Raw genomic sequence first — 21,818 nt, 5'->3', positions numbered from 1 at the left:
GTGCCAACCAGGTCGTTTTTGACCCTAATACCACACAGGAGTTAATTTAACTCAGGGTAATTTCAGTTTTGAGTTTGTACTATGGAATGTTAGGGCAGTTTAAGCCAGGTTTAACTTTGCCTAAGTCACCCGAAAATGTTCGGAAAATGGCCTAAGTCACTTTATTCTTTAATGTTACATAATTAACACACAACGTTCTATGTATGTCAATAGTCATCCACTGTCAAGGCCTTTTTGATTGAAATGATTAATAAATATCATATGCTCTGAATTTGGCAAAGTTTTTTGTGTTTTCCCGAAAACTTGAAAAAATGACTTAGGCCATTATTTTAATAGGGTGACGATATGTTAGTTCCTTATCCATGAAATTCATCCTCATTGACAGAGGCAGCCACAATCAGCCAACCCTGCTTTCCCCCCAGCAGTGAGAATTCACAATCCAAAAAGAACATTTTGTACTCACATCAATACTTTTGCACCTGGTCAGCACTGTCCAATGTGGTTGCAGCGTTGCCTGAGACCTGAGCAGCTGGCAGTGATAAGGTTATACTGATATGGGACTTTATCTGTCATGAGTTTAACCTCCAGCTTGAGAGACACTGAAGTGTCCTGATGTGCTGCTGAGCCAGAACACCCGGTTCTGGGCCAACAGTTTGCTGTGGCAGGGTCATGAGAAGCCAAGCACCTGGGCTTTGCCTTCAAACACTGGTCACATCTAATACACTGTAGACTTCAGAGAGTGCCTCCATTGACTTGCTAAAGCTCCATTGACTTCCTAATCCACAGGATGTTGTAGAGGAGAGTTGTCAGAGTGAGCGCAGGAGAGACTAACCACTGTTACTACATGAGGTGAAAAGAAAAGAAAAGAAAGGAAAAGAAAAGAAAAGAAAAGAAAGGAAAAGAAAAGAAAAGAAAAGAAAAGAAAAGAAAAGAAAAGAAAAGAAAAGAAAAGAAAAGAAAAGAAAAGAAAAGATTGTCTGAGTACAACAGGAAATCTTGTCTCTGCAGCCCAATGCTCCAAGTTACCGTCACCGCTGGGAGCTTTTGTGGTCTCCAAAATGTAAATATAGAAGCAATGTGTAAAATATTGATGCACTCAGCAGAGACGTTGTAGACGTTTCAGACGGGGGTGGACGTACACACAGAGCCTTCAGGCCGGGGGAGCTGGTGGGGGGGAGTTAAATGAGGCTCTGCAAGGCAAAAGTACAAGTAAACAGCAATAGTATTCTAAGTATTATTTACCTTTTTTTCTCTCAAATGCACAATACAAGGTGCAGATTGGGCAGAGTTTGCTCCTTGACACCAGATGGGCAGACGAAGAAATCAGGACCTGGGGCACAGGAGGAGGGAGAGGAGGGAGGATTTAGTGGTTTTAAGGATTAGAGCAGTGGAAAGAGAGAAAAGGGGGAGACAGAAAGACAGGAAAGAGCTTCTGTAACTCCCCACCCCACCACCCCACCCCTCAAACACACATACAGTACACACACACACACACACACACACACTGCTAATCTCTCTTCTCCAGGGCTCCCCAAGGCTGCAGGCTACAGGGTGCATCTAGAGGGCAGTGAAGTCCCCCTCCCTATCTGCTTTGTGATATGGCTGCTAACTGTCCACCAAGAAGTCAACTGTTGGTTGGTGACAAGGTCAAAATCAGACTGTGTTGTGATTTTAGGGGAAATAGATTCATCTCTGTTTAAAGTAGGCAGGTTTAATAGTGCCCAACTTGTCACCTTAACTGATTCACTCTCACCCCTTGCATCAGGTCACATGTTAACCTTATTGGCCTTATAGGATGATAATATATGATAAGATATTAATTTGAAGTCGTCCTCAAGTTACAAAGTTCCACATAAAAAAACAGACATACCTTTTGTTGTCTCTGTGTGCAGTCAACTGAAAATGTATGCACTCAGGTAAAGCGTTGATACGGAGATTGCACTACTGCATTAGTCTAGTTAAGGCTGGATCAGAGCAACTTGCTGAACCTGGTCACTGGTCTTTCCTCTTTGTCTGACCTGCTGCAGGGACTCACATCTTCTTAGATGGTTCACTATGGAAGTGTAATATATATATATTTTTTGCTTGAACAGGATGTTAATGTGGGATATGCTGTAATGTGGAGAACAAGCATTCAAAGAACAGCAAGGAAGGATTGTTACATAGGCCTGAACACCCACCAGTACAATGATAATATGTATAAAGTCACTGAGTTTTAAAATAGACACACTAAGTTGAAGATTCGATGTTGCTAATGTACTTGGTTTTTGGATTCTTACAGTTTCAATCAAATGAAAGGTTTTCAGGGCTCACTGATGGCCATGGCCTCATCACAGGGACAGAAACGTATGGAAATGCTGGAAAGTTTCCAAGCAGAACTGCAGCATTGAGCTTGATGTTCTTAGACAATTTACTTGACTTTGTGAAAATAACGAAGTATTTGAACATTTCTGACACTCTTTGTAGGGCTACTATAATAGCCTAGATGTCTCTTTACACCTTTCCTGCTGTCTAGTGATGTAGTAACATATTAAATGGTGTGTACCATTCCCACTTGGTCATCAAAGTTGAATTTCATAAGTCCAGAGTTTTAGTAAGAGTTTTAGCTATAGTACAGTAGCTGCCAGTAGCTTAGTATGTAGCCAGTTTTGAGGCCCACACCTGATAGCTACAATGTAGCTGCTACATACAATAATAATTTGTGTTCTGAGTTTTAGCTCGTAGCAGCATTGACATGTCCCAGCCAAAAAGTTCAACTAGCATGTTTATTCAACTAGACCTAACAGGTCATGGAACTAATGTTCAGTCAGAATCTTTATTTAAATGCTCATTCCTGTTTTAACCATTCAGCTAGCATCTCAAGTGTAGGACACTTGTGTTGTCTTTCCGGGACAGTTTGAGCTTGTTTGCTAAACTTATCAAATTTTCCCACAAAAAAAGAAGGATTCCCTTTAACTTGGTACTATCTTTCAGCAGAGATAAAGAGAAACATTTTACAGAGCAGACTTAAGGATTTCAAGGTTTCTGGGAGAAAAAATGCTAATGTTGAATTATGGATCAGGTCTGAAAATAGCACACACTTGGAAGCGGTTCCTGAAATATTTAAATATTCAGTTCACTGGCTGCCGTTGATGTTCTGAGGATCCCCCCCACCCCTTGTTTACCTGTTTCAGTTTTGACCGGCTGCTGAATTCCACTAATTACAATGTGTAATGTTTGCATTATATTCATGTGCGTATGTATATGTGCAAGAGGAGGTGTGTGCATTCCTATTTTACACCGGCGCTCATATAAGCTCATATAGCTGTTCTCACACCCCACATGCTCTCTCTCTCACACACAGCATCTATACTGTATGTCTGAGAACATTTGCTGCAGTACTTATGAGAAGCGACACACCAACTGCACCACAAACCCAGATGGTGTTGCTGTGTCGTTGGCCTACGGATGAAAGCTTGCTGAACGTTTGCTCTTGCAAAGACAGAATGCCTTTGTTACTGTAGGCTACAGTTTGTCTAGCTATAGCCTCTCCATTCCTTTTCCAGACAGCCGGAGAGTCTATGTGCTCCTTATGTGTATGTGTATGTGTATGTGTATGTGTATGTGTATGTGTAGGCTATGTGTGTGTATTCAAAGTGTGCTGGATAGGATCTTCACTTTTGGCTCTTAATTACAGTAAAAGAACTCAAAGGCGTTCGGGTGTGTCTGCAACACCTGGGTGGCGAGTGTGGGGGGTAACAGAGCCTGTGTGTGTCTGTGCATGTGTGTACGTGTTTTGTGCTTGTGTGACATCTTTTTTGTATGTAGACTAGACATTGTGCAGTTTGTCATCCCTGCTGCATGTCTTATGAAGCTGCATGTTGTGTGTGGGTCTTCTGTTTTTTTCATACATGCACCTTTTAACGGTAGCCTATTTAAATGCAACTTTAAAAACACAATATAAAATGTTCTGCTTTTGATAAACGCAAAGACAGAGTTTGGGGACACCTTGTTTCTCTGAGACAAAATCCTTCATTAGAATTAAAAAGTCAGTCGTACTGTATGAGGACACTTAATTTGGACCTTAATTTCGTGAATTTTTGATTTTTATGGTTTGGGTCCAGCCTCTCAGTTTCTATTAAGGAGGGTCCTGATGCGCCACAGTGATATTTTAGAAGCCTATTAGCAGATAGAATGTGATCTGTGAAACACAGATAACATTTACAGTAGGGACAAATTAATGTTTGATTTACCATCCAGTTGTGTTTACCGTCCATTTTTTTCTTTCCACAATATCTGCACACAGCTTGGGGAAACACTGTTAAAGGTTAAAATGGCTGATGAAGGCAACATTAATGGCAGATTATTGTGGGATGTGAACTGGAGATGTCAGCTGCACAGCTGTCCATGACCTTGACCTCCTCACCCTTTCAATTTTCTGCTTTGTTACGTAAAGAGCAGAGACAGAGACTGTTCCGTAAACAACAAGCCCATAGATCTTGTGTGCACAAATCATCTGTAACCATGGCGACAAAGGCCTAGTATGCCAGACACTGTACTGTAGGATGTCTATTTCAGGAGATGCTTCTATGTTCGTAGGACAGCATAGATACATACGGGCTACACTGTTGCCCATAAAGGTGGAATAAACTTTTTTTTTTTTACCTCTTCTGATGAAATGATTGTGACAGTGTGATTTCTTCTTGATAGATAAAGTATATCCTACAGTATATCTTCTCAAAACTGGAAACTGGGACTCAGTGTGTAATCATAGCACCTGTTCTAAGGTGATTACTGATATAAAAAGAGGAATGTGTCTGAAAACAAAATTATTCCAACTTCATGGGCAACTGTGTATATGGCAGGTCAGATTGAAACACACTTCCTATACGATACTGATACTGAATGTATTGGACGCACAGTAGAAGAGCCCGATTTGTCCAGTGCGATTATAAATCCTATGATACTGGGCTGTTTGGACAAGTGGCTCGCAAATATTTGGACAACAGACCATGGCAACCCTTGAAGAAAATCCCTGCAGCCAGGTTTGATTGTCCAAAGCATAAAACCAGAAGTGTGATGGCTGCTATATAGTAGAAGCATAAAGGAAATATACTGACATACTGTAGCGTAATCCAAACTTCCAACCTGATTAGGACTGGGCAATTAGCCAAATTAATATCACAGTCATGTGTGTTCAGACATGTGGCTGTCACATTAGTTTTGTTCACTCAAATCGCAGCTGGCGATACGGCTGACATGGATGAAGGAGAACTGAAAAAAATAGAAATGCTGCAGAAAAATCTTCAAAAGACCAAATGTAAAAGCATCAATTTGTTCAATTCCAATCCATCGCTGAATTTAAGGAGTGCCTGAATCAAAAGATGATGTTCATTACAGATGGAACCTGTTTCTTTATTAGAAATACCTCAATAAAGAACGGATGACTGCACTGAGGCTATTTATGTGTGTGAGGGACTTCACTTGCAACAATGTGTTTAACAATCACATACAGTATGTTTGAAATGCCTGAATCCGCTCTTGGCTACAAAGCACATACAGTCACACCTACATCTTCTAAATCTGTTCTTCTCTAAAAACGTACACTGAGCTATCTCTGTTCTGCGTGAACTGGGGAACGACCTCATCCTTGTGTGTTGGTACAGCTGTGCTGATTTGAGATCTGGTTAATCATTGGCCACAGCGGCAGGACGGGTACGGCGTCTCGCAGTCAGGCGATGGGAAGAACTGTTGGTTCTCAATGTAGCTGGGTGGGACTGTGAGTGAGTGAGTGAGTGAGTGTGTTGGGAGTGAGAGACCTGAGTGAGCCTTGGTGAGTCGACTCTTTAGTGCTCCCAGGCCTCCATAGCATTAAACTTTAATGAGAATCCATTCTACTTGGCCTGACCAGGCTCTCTACATCCCTCTCCCTCCATCTCTGTCTGTGTTTGTGGTCAGAGGAAGTGATGGGATTATATCATGAGTGGCCACACACAATTTTGTGTGGGACTCCAGTTTATAATATACTCTGGTAACACCAGTCACCGCTCAAAATCTCTCTTTATAGTCATTTAAATAACATCAGAGCTGCCACTGCAAACAAGCAAACATGCGTTGAGCTCATGTTATGTCACAGAGAGATGATTTGTGTTTAGAATATGTGTCAATGTGTTTTTACGTGTGTGTGTGTGTGTGTGTGTGTGTGTGTGTGTGTGTGTGTGTGTGTGTGTGAGAGAGAGGGATTGAGACACAGCTGCATTAGCAGAGATAGATGAGGATGTAGGTGAAGGGCTGGGCAGGAGAGAGGGAGGGTGGGAGGAGCAGAGTGGTTAGCAGCTCTAGTTTGATTTCCAGAACTTGCATATTGTTGCTTTAAAATTGATTTGAGTTATCTGTTTTATTGTTTTTTAGAAATCAGATCTTTTTTTCCCCTTTTCTTTTCTTTTTTACTTTGGTGAAGCAAGACAAATGACATAACATAACATAACATAACATAACATAACATAACATAACATAACATAACATAACATAACAACATAATAACACAACATTACACAACAACATAACATAACATAAAAACATAACATAACACAACATAACATAAAAACATACAGTAACATAACAAAACAACATAATAACATAACATAACACAACATCATAACATAACATAACATAACATAACATAACATAACATAACATAACATAACATAACATAACATAACATAACAAGACATAAAATGACATAATCTTTCATCTTTTGGATGACATGTATCAGTCAATGTCAATAAGTCAACGTATATTCTAGTCAAACCAGTCAAACTGACTACAGTAGTAACAGTAGAGCTGGTTGTTTAAACACACCGGCAGCTAGCTATAGCTAGCTGAGGCTGCTGGGATAGACTGAGGGGGATTAGAGATCACCCATAATTACTCCATGACTACTCCACCAGCTAGAGTCATGGCTTACACATCATCACCCAGCAGGCTGTGTGAGGTCAGAGGCTTTGTACTCTACATGTGATTTGTGTATGAGTGTGTGTCTGTACTTAAGAGAGAAAGAATAGGAACAGAAAGAAGGACAATGTGAAGTGAACTGTATATATATACTGTGATGTGGCAAAGACAGTTTTTTTTTTATTAATTACTAGGCTTTTGGAAGAGTGGAATACAATTTGCAGCACTGAAGATAGAGAGTGTGGCATGAGAAGAAGACATAAAGGGAATGAAGGGAGAGTTGGAATGATGGAAATGAAAGAAAGGGGAAAAAAGGAAAAGAAAAGAAAGGAAAAAACAAATGGGAGAGGAAGAGAGCAATTTAATGATGGACACACACACAAATATGTGCACATACTCACTGAGCAGTCCATGCCAAAAAAACACTCTGCTCCATAAATGCAGGTAAAACACTCACAGCATCAATAAAAAAAGAGTTATCAACATCTAAGCAGCCGCTATGGGAGGGGCTGCTGGGGTGTGATGTCATAGGTACAGGAATTACTCTGCCTGTATGGTGATGGAGCAGCAACAGTGGCAATGCATCTGTAACAGATGTACAATAAATAACATCAAATCTGTTAATCCAACCTCTGCAACCCCACAGCCCCCTCACTGACTCCATCAATACAAATGCATGCTGTTTGATCAGTTTTTGAAAGTGACATTTTAAATATTTTTCAAGACTCACTTGCCATGAAGACGAAGTATGTCATACTATGTCATACTGAATTCAAAGAATGTTCATTTATGTTGCTAACTTCCTTAAACCGGAATGCTTGTATTTCAATACATTTTTATGTGTAAAACCAGCTACAGCATCAAAGGTTTATGATACAATATATTCAGTATAATATAACACTTGTATGTTTATTTGTATATGGGTTGTGTATGTATGTAAGTGGGTGCGTAGGCGTGTATGTATGCTTATGTACATATAGAATATAGGGTAACACGTTATAATAAGTATTTATTATTAATGCTTAACTAATACTTAATAATGTGTACTTATTATAAAGTGTTACCAAATAGGAATGAAAGTTTTTATTCTGATAATGATTAGATACTGAGCTGTGGCAAAGGGGAAGGGATAGATAAGTGAATACTTCTTCCTACTCCTGTTTGGTAACATGTTTTTTTCACTGTGTTTGGCTTATTTGTTGAAATAATTTACCTTTTTGTATTGTTTTCACAACTATTTCATTCATTCATTCATTCATTACCTGGGACACTTAGAGCCAAACCACACTGAAGCATAGTTCTACAGCTTCCTCTCAAATCAGGGAAGCTGTGGGGAAGATATTGAACTCCAAAACTGCCCCTGATGTGCTACCAGTGTGTGATAGAAAATACAGGCGCATCTCAATCAATTAAATTAAATTTCCATGTGTTCAAACAGCCCAAACCAAGTTATGGTGCATATACAGTATACTGTATATGGACATACTTTTCAGAAGGCCAACATTTCTGTCTTCTCTGTGTGTGCAATGGATCTATATAATGTATTAGTTTCACTTCTTGAATTGAATTACTGACATAAATAAACCTTTACATGCTATTCTAATGTTAATGCAGCCCATTGCTGCATTAACCCTACTGATTCTTCCCTACTGAAGAATCAGTACCCTACTGATTCTTCATATCAGAGCATATGATTATAGTTTTTTATATATATATACTGTATAATGTTGGCTCTGACTTCAGGTGAGGTGTGAAGTGAAGAGCAATTGGTAGGATTGGTTCAGAAAAAAGGTTAAAAAGGTGTAAAAGGGCCTGTTGATGATTTAGATTCAGTTTCCATTTCAGTGATGATCATTCCCCCTGAAGCTGTGTATTAAAGCAGCAGGCTTAATGTGAATACAGTATGAAGACATGTGGCTGTGACACCGGATCCTGGAAAGAATGACAGCTGGGAATCAAACAGCACCAAGCCGGGGAAGGATTGACCAGATTGTTAGAGGAAATGCTGCGCCTATACATAGACACACACACTGACCATCTGGGTGCTTTATTCCTGCTAGCGTTATGACAGTAGTATCATATAATAGCCTTCTGACAGCGGAGGAAGCCAAATATGTGTGAATCGTGACGGAGGACATGGCAGGCGGCGAACGAGACAACAAAGATGTTTGCGTCTGGTTGAGCACTCATCTGTTGCTCTTCTTGTCCTGACTTCACTTTTCACACACCACACTGACTCCAGGATTTATTTATTTTTGACACATTTCAATAAAACACCAGTGTTCTTTCTTTTATAAACACATTTCCAGTGTTCCCAACATCTACTCTTTTCCTATACTACCTCTCCTTGTTCTCATCCTGCCCGTCCTCTTTCCATCATCCTGTCTCCATCCTCTTTCCATCATCTACTCACTCCTCTCCTCAAGTGGTATTTATAGAGTGGCTCCGGATGCATTGGCTTCACTCCTCCACTGGTCCCTGGCCCACGCTTGTTTCCGTCTTGGCTCTCTTTGTTCATCCTTTGCTTTTTCACTTGTTCTCCTTCCACCTCCTCCTCCTCCTTCCTGTAGACAGCTGTTTGTCTTTCCATCTCTTTTAGAGATGGAAGGACTTCTGGGAGTGCGTATATACTCTTCACCTCTTCTTCCTGTCGTCCTGTTGCTTTTTTTTTTTTTACCCCACCGTCTCATCTCCCTGTCTGTGTCTGCTCTCTTTCATTCACTACCTCAGATCACTCATCCTCCTCCTTTCCTTGCTTCCTCACAGCATGTGTCAACGTGTCTGTCGTCATCACTGGTCTCTGGCTCCATCAGAGGCAGAGATGTTTTTTCCTTCAGCACTCTTTCACTGCACTGTCATGGGGTGTTGGGCCAACGGATCCATCATTCATACCTGTTTGTTCTTTTATCTAAAAGCTCCAAACCCCTGAGAACTGCTACTTTGTATTGTTACAGCAGTCCAGGTGGTAGAATAGTGACTGTCCAATCACAGGGCTAGTATTTCTTCACATGCCGTCACAGTGTACACGAGAGGATTGGAGGGTGATGTCTTTTTGTCTTTTCAGAACCAAGAACAGAGTAAGGGATGGATTACAGCAGCATACCTGGCTACTTAGCTACCTCCTTTAGTAGATCTTTAGATTGTAGATCATTATCTATATTTGATCAAATAAAAAATTCTAATTTCTTATTCATAGATGTACCTTACAGAAAAACCACATGAACTTTGCATGTTATTCACATGAAAAAATTTTGCACATGGGAATTGTGTTATTTGTACATGGGAAACATGTGGTTTTGGCCCAATTTTATGTGAATCACATGTAATTTCCCATATGAACCCATTTTCCAACATGTTTTACACATGTGCTCTACATGGATCACATGTGTTACCATGTGGAGCACATGTGTAAATTGGGCCAAAACCACATGTTTCCCATGTGCAAATAACTTGATTCCCATGTGCAAAATGTGTTTTTTTTCTAGATTGCACTTCATATTGCGCAATTAACATTGGCATTATGTTACCATCTCCACCTATGGAATTCATGAGAAGCCTGTGTTTGTTTATTTCTGTGTGAAACTGAAGATGCATTGTTTCAAAACGAACTGAGTTTGATAGATGAATTTTGAGTCTTAGCAGACGGTCCATTAGCACCTTCTACTGAAACATACGGACTACTTTTCTAAGTTCTTGTGTCTTCACCGACTGAGAAAGTCTTCTGCAAGGCTGATGAGACAGAAATAGTACTGCTCTGCACACACAAACACACAGGAACACACACACACGTAGCTTTCCCATCTTCGTTCTTGGGCAATGTATTCATAGCGGTGCTAATTAACAACTCCACACCAACAATTAGACAGGATTGGAGAGAGAGGAGGGAGATCAAGAGACAGAAATGGAGTAAGAGGAGGAGACAGTCTTTGGACGATGATGAACATGTATTTTGTTTTTATGCCAGTCACATTTCCTTTATATTTGAGTACATGTGCATGCATGTACATGTACCATGTACTGTATGTGTTTTCCTTTGCACAGTTGTTTTGACAGGACCAAAACTGGGCTAACCCACATCTGGCTCTCTGGCTGTCCCTGCTGGCCCATGGTGTTGACTTAGAGAGAGGAGACAGCCACAGTTCAGCTGGTTCACACCACTTGAACCCCTCTGGTCACAGTCTGCCACAGCCACATGCTCACAGTGCTGGATAGTAACACATTAGAGTACATTAGATCACACTTTTTCAGTGTACTTTTAAGAATTACAGATACATTTAAAATGTATTTATTAGATAACAGTAAACATAGCTTACAGTAGACATAGGCAACTGTGGACTGTATCAGTTTTACATAGAGTTGTTGCTATGAGATATCAACAGATGTCCAAAACGTCTACACGTTTTTATGTTAAGATGTCAAATTTTATGGTCTTGAGATGACAGAGCATATTACCTGTTTTACGTGTTTACATATCAATTTCATCAAAACTGTCAAAACAAATTGTAAACATCTTCAAGCGTTTGGACAGGAAAGATTTCAGGATATATGAGTGATGAAGACACAGTATCGAAATGTTAGTTGTTTGCACCTAAAAGCTGTAAATCCATCAGTAGGGCTCCAGCCTTTTCCTTTCCCTGGTCTCGGCTTTCGGGCTATTGTTGGTACTGTATACCAGTTCCTATGTGACACTGGGGCACATTTAGAGAAATGCACAATACACAAATATAAATATAGGCCTAGAATTGGAACAGTGAATGGCAGTGGAAATGGTTAGAAAATTCTGGAGTTGTTGGGTTGTATATTTTGATGAGTTTGATGAGGGAAAGGCAAAAGTAGTACCATATGCCTCTGTAGTGTTAGCTGAGCAGCTCGTATATCTGCCCCGCCTATCGAGAAACAGCTTGCACTGACAATTAAAGGTAACAAACCTACCACTAAGACTATAGGGATTATGGCAATGGGCGAACTTGCAAAATGTTGAAATATCCCTTTAAGTTGTTAATGCGCAGAATAAATCTGACCAATACCTGGGCCGGTTTCACAGCAGGAATCTGACTCATATAAAGCATGTCTGATTTCTGGAGCACAGAAGAAACAGTGCAGAGCTCGCGTCTCTGCCCCGCCGATCTAAAAACAGCTTGCACCAGCAATTACATGTAATGAACCTACTCCTAGGGATTATGGCAATGGGAGAATTTGCCAAAATGTTGAAATATCTGTTTACAGTAATATAAATAATAATATATGCCCTTTCAATGGTATTGCCAATGACTGAATAGAGTCCACATCGGGCCCTTCTCAGAGTTTATGGCCTGTTCTAGCAAGGAACGTACAGGTGTAATTGAGATCATTATAGGAACACCTGCAGATATTTCCTCAAGTAGACATTTACCATTTTGGTTTTATGGTTTTAAGGCTTATATTCTCAGTTTGTACTGGGTGAATCCCATCAATTGAGGAAAGAGCCTGTCAGCTCCAATAAAATATTTGAGCACTCCTTCACCACCTGTGATCCCAGGCATGGTGGCTGACCCCCAGGGAGGCAGGAGGCTCAGGCATGTAATTGATGAACACACAGTAGAGTGAACACAGAGAGCATGTCCCTACATGGAGAGGACACGTCTGTGTGTGATCATGTACTCATGTGTATGGTGGGGCTCACTCATGTATCCTGTGCTGATTCAAGGATTAAAATAAAGATGATTTCATGATTCCATTCATTTGGTTGAAAATAGGGATGAATTGGGTTAGTGGAGCTATGTGCTGACTCAGAGAACATGAAGCACATTGTTAATTAACAGGGTGTAATTTTTCCATTTTTGAGGTTTGTTGAGACTACAGATGGCGGCCGTGCTCTGTATGTACTTAATGTGCTTGTTGATGCATGTGTAATTCTTCAGAGATAGTTCTTTCAGCTGAGAAGAAATGTCACTGTGACTGCAAACTTCACAGTCTGTATGAATTCCACCATTCATAATATGTCCGTCTGACACTTTCTCTTTGTGATGGCAGGCTGCCATGTGTCATATACTTAGATGACCATGTGCTGGGGAAAAATGCATGAGATGTGGCATTTTTCTTTTTAGGGATGAACTATGAAACATAAGTACTGATAAAACCCTAATGATCTAAAGCTGCATTAAAAAAGGAACTATGCAGGATTTTTTAGCTTAACTATGCTACATTTTTACCTTAATGAAACAGCTGTAGAGTAATAGTGCTGGTTAAATCAATGACGTGTAACTAGCTCCAGGGAGAATGGAGGCTCTCTGCCTTCCACCGGCTTTTGGCTGAAAACCAACCTTGTCCGGTGTCCCAGCTCTCGTCTCTGCAGCACCGCGACACAAACGCGCCTCGTAAACCGTAATCTCTTTTATAACACACTTGACTACAAATATACACTTAACACATAAATAATGTTACGTACTGCTCTATTGATTGCTTACTTGCTGCCTCCATTGAAAACAAATGCACATGGCCGGGAGGAGGGTTAGCAAAACCGGACTCGCATAGTTTCCCATGTTGTTGTAGTATTGGTCAGCCACTTGTTTTGATTGGTTTGGCCAGGCTTTACTGTTTTAGTTTGGTTTTAGCACCACCAGGCAGCTACGACACAATGAAACAGAGTGTACCCCTGGTAGTAATTATTTTCCACAGTAGTTCAAAGAGACAGAAACATGAATTAAAATGAATGTTAATAAGTTCACTGGTGAGTAGTGTTGTGTTTAGCCATAATGTCTTTGCATATTGGCAGCTATTAGGTAACCTTTCTGACAAAACAATGATAGACACTCAAAGATATATGAGAAAATATTATATAATATATTATATGAATGAATATTACTGACTTCCTAGCATCGAGGAGACATTTAAACTCAGTCATTTCCTGTGAGCAGGAAATAGTCCAGACCTCGCCTACATTAGACTTTTACTAGGCTAAATCTAGAGTCAGACAGACAGGATGCGACTTTCCCCGCTGCTGTAGAGCTCCTCTGTGATTTAAGGTGAGAAGAACAGAGATGTATTTTTATATAAAAAGTCGCCTCATGCTGCTTTAACAGTGTCTGTCTGCTGAACGTGTGGAAGCGGCAGAAAAGACGGATGCAAACCGTGGCTCTAAGAGCAGGAACAGCTGGTGCACTGACACCCATTGTCACCCGGCACTTGATGCCACCACGTTACCATGGCAACCGGCTGCGCACCCTCTGTTTCTGACAGCTGTTCCCATGGCGCCTGTGCTCGGCTCAGCCCCCCGGACTGCCATTGGCAGGATCGATAGCTTCTCGGGGTCAAAGGTGCAGTATATGACGTCGCTGCTGCGGCGGTGTCGTGTTCTTTTTCCATTTGAATGACGTATTCGTGTCAACTCCGTGCTGCATTTATCATCATTTAGGTGAAATCCAAACATTTTGTTTTTAAATGATTTGTTTGTTTTTTCTGGATGCTATGGCAGTATCTGGGCACTTTGTCACGGTATCACAGTATTTGGGGTAATAATTATACATGATAAATTCAACTAAATCACACATAAAAAATGTACAAAAGTGTCATGATGCATTCAAGTAAAAAATAATGCAAAGCAGGCTCTGGATCACATTCTATAGCCTACTGTTCATTAGTTTTACCATTTTTAAATCACAGAGCAAAGGATTGGGGCAACAACAGACGAGCAATATGGATGATCTATAATGACATGATCACACTAATCATTATTCTTCTTACTGTCAAAAGTATTATGATTTACAGATCTCATAGAATATCATAGTCAAGTCATGTCAAATAAGCAAATAAGTTCAAAAATAGCTTACTACCAGGGAAAGTTATTTAGGAATAGAAAAGGATGTTGGGATGGGGTTATTGCTTGTTTATTTATTAATTTGGTATTTATTTGAAATCAATCCTTTTTTAGCTTATTGTCTTGTTTTTTGTTAAGTTGGGTATGTTGGTGCAAACAATATTATTGAAAGGGGATGGAATTAAAAACATTTTACTTATTTTATTTTATTTTTTATACATATTCTTCCCCCTCCTGTTATCTGTTTCATATGTTTGATGGTTTCTTTGCTTTCTGCTTATTATTATTATTATTATTATTATTATAAAATTGTCATATTTATTATGTCTGACAACCAAGCTTTTCATTCTTCTTTCATTTCTTGTTGATTTTTTTTCAACTATTATTCCTTGTCTGTCTCTTTTCTTTTTCATACATAAACATAAAGATAAACGTACTGGTGCTCAGATGTTCAGCCCTGAGGTTATTGTGGCTAGTTGTAAAGTCACCTCCAGACATTCCTTTTGTTTTTTCTTTTTTTCTTTATTTACATGCTGATAACAAGACAAGACAGTGACAGTGATAGACAAACTCCAGACATTCCTTTGACGTCAGCATTTAAAGCAGAAGTAAGCGATCCGGTCGTTTCGGCTAATGCTGCGTTCCAGGCAGGCTTTTGAAACCGTAAATTACAGCTTCAAGTCACAACTTACGACTTTGTAGCGTTCCAGGCAACCCACTCGTGTTTTTCCGACCTGTTTTACCTGTGAAAGTCACTATAACGGCCACTCGTAACTTCCGACCCGTGAACTCGTACCAGATCGAACTGGTACGACTCGGCTAACCATAACGTCTTGTTAGCCGATGGAGTTAGCAGCCCCCGCCCTCGTCATGGATCTATTGGTCCTCGTCCCTACGTCACCACATTCACGGCATCCCTTGGCTGCACACACAGCCCTGCATGCCGTTCTCTCTCCTCATTGGATAAAACTTGTAGGATACGAGAAAAGTTTTCTCCTCGGCTCAGAGCAGAGCAGAGGGACAGAGAGACCCGTGTTTCGGTCCAAACACTCTATGTAAGTGATTGCTGTCGGAAGATATAACTATTTAAGACTTATATTAACACAAAAATATCGCTTACTTCTGCTTTAACTTGGCTACTTGAAACATACAAAAATATTTGAGAAGAGGATGTGATATGTACTGTGAGCACCTAATGAATTCCCCCTCAGGTTGGGCATGTGAATATGTTTTGTGTGGTCGATATGGTAGTGCAAGTAGTCCTTGTTTTGTTTTTGTTGTTCTTGTTGTTTTTTCAACCTTCCCTGTGACATCACTGTCCCGTCTCCAACAATTTCCCTTGTCAGCTGATTGGCTGAGATGTGTCCCCGTCTGCTAGTCACCTCCCTGTTTCCTCGGTGCATGGTGGCAGTGTGCCGTGTGCGGCGTGCGCTCTAGCCCCGCTCACACACAGTGATTAGAGGAATCAACCACCAGCTTCTACTCATTTCCTGGACTTACAAAAGCTTTTTATTTGGCATTGAATTACATTTTTTGTTGGACAACTTTGTTTTTTCAGTGAAGAGTTCTTTAGAGGCACAGTGTTGTTTCTGGACTTTTGGGGTATTCATGGTAGGGAAGACTGTTACTGGTTTTATTTCTGCCACAAATAGCTGCTGACACCAGATCAGGTGTTTTTTATCTTCTACCTCATTCCTACCCAGCAGCTGAGCTCTGTAGACGGGAGGACATGTCGGCTTTCGACAGACCCAGGTGATACATGTCACTGAGATTTTTGCTTGTTGAGAGGATGAAACCAGCAATTTAAAAGTTACCTTGCGATGTGGAGACATGTGAGTCCAGATTATAGACTGAAAGGACTAATCAGAGAGCTGGGGGTGTTGAAGGCTTTGCATGTATTCAGTGTTCTTATTAGTGTTGACGGATTTAATATGAATGACTCATTTTTATTTCAGCAAATGGGTGAATCACAGCGTACTGCATTGTCTTGATGATTTCCATTGACAAATAAGTTCAACAAACAGCTTTAAAGTTGGTGTGCTGCCAGAGACTTAACTGGAGTTTGTCTACTTCTTCAATACCGCAAATGAACTTGCAAAGCTGTGAATGAAGCCATCTCCTTCCTCTCTCTCACTCAGTGAGGCAATTAAAGCGCCTGTCTGGGTCCCCTATATGAGCCGTGCTATGCTAATGCAGTGTTCCTTTGACAGCTTTGTTGAGACAACATTGTGGGTGTTTTCACATGGCCTGATTTGCAATTCACACTTCTTATTTTCCACCATAGGCGTCCCAGGAAGCGGGGAGGGGAAAGGCTCTGAGCCACGGAGAGCAAAACTCAGCTGAAGTTTTGTTTAACTGCGTGTACGATTTTTTGAAAGGCACCTCTCAAAGCTGTGCTCTAATTGCCAGTTCTTTTGCCTGAACTGAAATGTTGTTCTCAAACATGTGCGTGCATTACTTCACTTTCTGTTTCTTGTAGGTTCAGTTATTTATAACATTAATCACTGATTCAAAAATTCCCTCACAACCTTTCCTATTTTGGTTGATGCTGGAGGGTTATGTTTAACCTATAGGGTCGCCACTGGCCCGTTTTTAGGTTTTTAATGCATACATTTGTCTATTGCATCAGGAACCTCTATTAAAATTATGACATTTGTGTTGTTAGGGTCGGTTTCTACCCGGTTATAACGATAAGAACAATAATTAGAGTTAAAACTCAAATCATAAGTGCAAAACCAATCTTTTCATGGATAAGGAAGCCCAACAACGTAACCAAGAGATGAGAAACAAATGGGATGATAAATAATTGTTTTTAGTGTGTTTTAGAGGCGATTTAAGACTCGGGTTAAATTGAAGTCAAGGGGTATACTGACAAAAAAAGGCCCAGGGGCCCACACCAGAAATATTAAAACCAACCTTTTCATGGATAAGGAAGACTAACAATGTAACCAAGAGATGAAAAACAATGTTTTTAGTGTATTTTACAGCTGTTTTGTGTCTTTTTTTTTTAGCTATTTATAATCTGTTTTTATTGTCGTGTTGTGTGTGACTGGTTCTACCACATTTGAATTTCTCTCGGGATTAATAATGTACATCTATCTATCTATCTATCTATCTATCTATCTATCTATCTATCTATCTATCTATCTATCTATCTATCTATCTATCTATCTATCTATCTATCTATCTATCTATCTATTTTAGGACACAAAAGATAGTAACAGAAAGCTAACACAAGATGAAAATTAATCAAGTACAGTACAAAAGGTCTGTGCGTGCATGATGGACTGCTAATCTTCAACTTGTTTCCCCCTCTCCTCCTTGCAGAACACTGCACCAGCAGTTCGAGAGTTACAAACAGGAGGTGCGTCGCATCGGGGCGGAGACGCGACGTCAGCAGACGCAGCAGAAGGACGACGCGCCCACCTGCGGTATCTGCCGCAAGACCAAGTTCGCAGACGGCTGTGGTCACCTCTGCTCCTACTGCCAGACCAAATTCTGCGCTCGCTGCGGAGGGCGGGTCTCTCTGCGCTCCAACAATGTGAGAAACCTGACCTTTGACCTTCTCATTTTCCCTCCCTTCCTCTCACACTCACCTCATTCCTGCCGTAGTTGCTGTACATCCGTTCCCTCCGCTTTTGCGTGTTTGTTATTGTCTGCTTCTTTTGCTTCCTAATCACACTTTGTTGAGGACAAAGTGTATTGGAAGAATGGCTTGGCACCAGTCATTGGTCCTCAAGACCCATTTTAGGTCTGAAGCTGTTGTGGTATGGATATAAATTGACCTTAAGCTACCGAGAACATGAAACTACACGTTACAGCATCTGTGTTGTCTCTTGTCACCTGTGATTGCACTGCAGCCATTAAGCACGCATGTCAGGCAGTGACAGTGCTGCTTCTCTAAAGCAACATGTCTAAACAAAGACCAGGACCAGAGAGAGTTACAGATGCAGTCAGCTCACATTTGCAATTAAGGGTGGGGGGATGAGGCCAAGAGTCTGTTTTTAGGTAGAATCATGATCACAGTTTCCCCACAGACTTTGCTCAACTTGTGATCACATGACTAGTTGTGCATTTAGTTGCCTGGACACACAGCCTGTCACTCCAACTTCAAAGGTCCTACCAGATCTCTGCATCCTGTTGCTAGGCGGATTACGTCCTGACCAGAGGTTGTCATTTGTATCATTCCGCTATAATGCTTTTTTTTTTTTCCGGGGGGGTGGGGGGATGCTGTCTTCTGTTTCAGTTAAAGGGATAGTTCACCCCATTTTGGCAAAGTCACCTATTGCCATAATCCCTAGTCATAGGAGTAGGTTCATTACCTTTGATTATCGGTGCAAATTGTTTTTAGATCGGTGGGGCGGAGACGCTACAGAGGCACATGGTATTTCCACGTTTCCCTCATCAAACTAAATACACAATCCAACAACTCCAAAACGCTCTTTTTAGATAAGTTGTGACCTGCACATTTACCACACTATGAAATAATCATGTATGATTATGTGACATTAATGACACATGAAGCAAATACCCAGAAATCACTCCGTCCTGCAGCCGTGTCTGGAATGTAGTTCCGGCTATGCATTTGCCTCGAAAACAACTCTGTTTCGTAATGTTACATGATTATTTCATAGCGTGGTGAAAGTGCAGGTCACAACTTGTCCACAAGAGCGTTTTGGAGCTGTTGGATTGTGTATTTGATAAGTTTTATGAGGGACAGGCAGAAATACTGCACACCGTGAGGAGCTCACGTCTCTGCCCCTCCGATCTAAAAACAGCTTGCATTGATAATTAAAGGTAAGGAACCTACTCTTGAAACTACAGTATAGGGATTATGGCGAATTTGCCAAAATGTTTCAATATCCCTTTAACAATAATCTGGCTTTCTGTTTAAGGTAGTATAGGTAGCATACTTTAATTTGTAAGTTAAGTAGCTGCTAACCACCGAGCTTCCAGCCTGTCCCACCTTCTATTCCCGTCCTTCTCGTCCTGTGGCAGGACTACAGCTCCACTGTGTTGGACTGCAGCTGGTGATAGTCAGGTGAAGGACGTAACACCAAGCTTGCAAAGGGTGCAGAGTTAACAAACATGCTGTTCATTCATTAATTCTGGTTTGGTTTGCAGCAACTGAACTTGTAAAATTAAGTATAAAGCAGAAATGAACCGGCCTTCACTCTCCTGTGACCTGTGACCAGCCCCCAGCCGGTCCCAACACCTGCATGTTATGGCAACTCATGACTCAAGAGTTAACACCAAGATGTCAAAGAGTAAATCAAATTGTAAATTGTGTTGCCGTGAGGTAGTGCTATGGCTATAACCAGACATGGACATGCAGATGTGTTCAGGGGAGGACTCTTATGAAGTTGTAGCTGGTTTGGGCAATGTATGCTGTAATTGCAGTGAGTTGATTTTTCATGGCAAAGGACTTGCTTTGCCACCATTGGCAGGCCTCACAGTTTTCATATTACAGTATCATCAACCTCTTGTGACCCAGATTGAGGTGGGTGTGGTCACCCATATAGGATTAGCACCTAAGAGTATAAAACAAACCCTAACCCTGGACGTTTCCTTTTTCCACATGAGGATGTTATGATTAAGACTGAATATGGATGTATTCAGGGTAGATAGTTTAGGTTTACATTGGCAGGTTGAACAGTGTGTTGAATTTTTATGGTGAATGATCAAAATTGGCACCACCACCGTCATGGCTGAAACTCAAGGCTGTGATAACTTTTAAGCACAAAGATCTTAAGAGGAGGCTGACTAAATAGAGTCTGTAAGTCTACTACAGACAGTATTTGATTGGTTCTGAGTGGTGTATTCCTTTATCATCAAACATTAATTTTATTCTGATTATCAGAGAGGCTGAAGTTGGAAAAGCAGTGTGGTTAGACTTGTACTACTTAGCAGCACATAACAGTGATGTGAGATAAATGCTAACATCAGCGTACCTGCATTGAAAACGCTAGCATGCACATTTGCTAGTTAGCGCTGAACACAAAGAGGTCAGCTGAGGCTTCTGTCCCAAACTGCACTAAAAAGAAACCTAAATACTTGTCAATTCAATGGGGAACATTACTGTCCAAAGTGCATCCAACTTGTCCAACCAACAAACAAACAACCAGGGGCGGTGCGTGGCACAGTGGTTAAAGCGGCCGCCCCATGTGGAGGCTATAGTCCTCAACGCAGGCGTCCCCGGTTCGAGTCCCGCGTCGGGCAGACAGTTCCTGCATGTCATTCCCCCTCTCTCTGCCTCCCCCTTTCCTGTCTATCTCTGACTGTCTATCAAATAAAGGCAAAAAGCCAAAAAATATATACTTTAAAAACAAACAAACAACCAAAAGATCTGTTTTCAATGACAATCTGTAAAACAAGATCGCGTGTTTTTCTCGCGAGAGCAAAATTGGGTACACAAATAGGGATAAATAAAGGTGAATGTTGCATATTTTTTCTCAAAAATGTGCATTTAAGACCCTTTCAACACCTAAAACCAATATAAATACCAGGTGATGGATCCTTTAAACCAGAGCAGTGCCACACAGCTGCTGCAGACACTAAAACCACATTATAACCATCAAGAGGTAGGCTATCTGACTCACTACTACCAGATTGGATCCATCCACAAACCAAACATGTTTGTGCTATTTTAAATCCCAGCCCTCGTCCACGCAACCATTCGCTGGGCTCCCGTCCAACCCGAGACACAGGACCTCCTCCTGGGTACCTTACCTGACGATGGGCTCTCCACCCTTGGCCTGCTGGTCCCCAATCTGTTCAGAATCCGCCCATCCCAGCTGGGACTCAAACTGGCACCACATGTATGCAGACCTTGACGGCCAGTGAGACTATGAGATAAAGATAGTATCCCTGTTGGTAAAGCCATTAATATTACTTTCACAGCAGGCAGGCTGTTACATGGAAATCATGAGACTAGCAGGATGTTAATGCAACCCATAAATATAACAAATAAACACTAATTCAAATAACGATTGATACAAAGGGGAATTGTGCCCAAAATAACATCAAAACTATGATGCCTTTTTTATTTTTAATGAGGACAGTTTTATTATAGAATTTAACCATATGTAGC

At 40.9% G+C, this 21,818-nt stretch overlaps 1 protein-coding gene across 1 annotated transcript in view; it reads left to right on the top strand.

Annotated features, from left to right (window-relative positions):
• rims1b (regulating synaptic membrane exocytosis 1b) overlaps positions 1-21,818 on the top strand; it is an 84,086-nt gene that overhangs the window by 7,042 nt on the left and 55,226 nt on the right. The window contains exon 2 of the mRNA XM_085767306.1: positions 18,056-18,269. Coding sequence (XP_085623432.1) covers positions 18,056-18,269 — 214 coding nt within the window. The remainder of the gene's footprint in view (positions 1-18,055; positions 18,270-21,818) is intronic.

Source organism: Trachurus japonicus, chromosome 1 (genome assembly GCF_045865225.1).
Source record: "Trachurus japonicus isolate A0001 chromosome 1, Traja_1.0".
Taxonomy (NCBI): Eukaryota; Metazoa; Chordata; class Actinopteri; order Carangiformes; family Carangidae; genus Trachurus; species Trachurus japonicus.
This window is presented reverse-complemented; position numbering and strand designations above follow the sequence as displayed.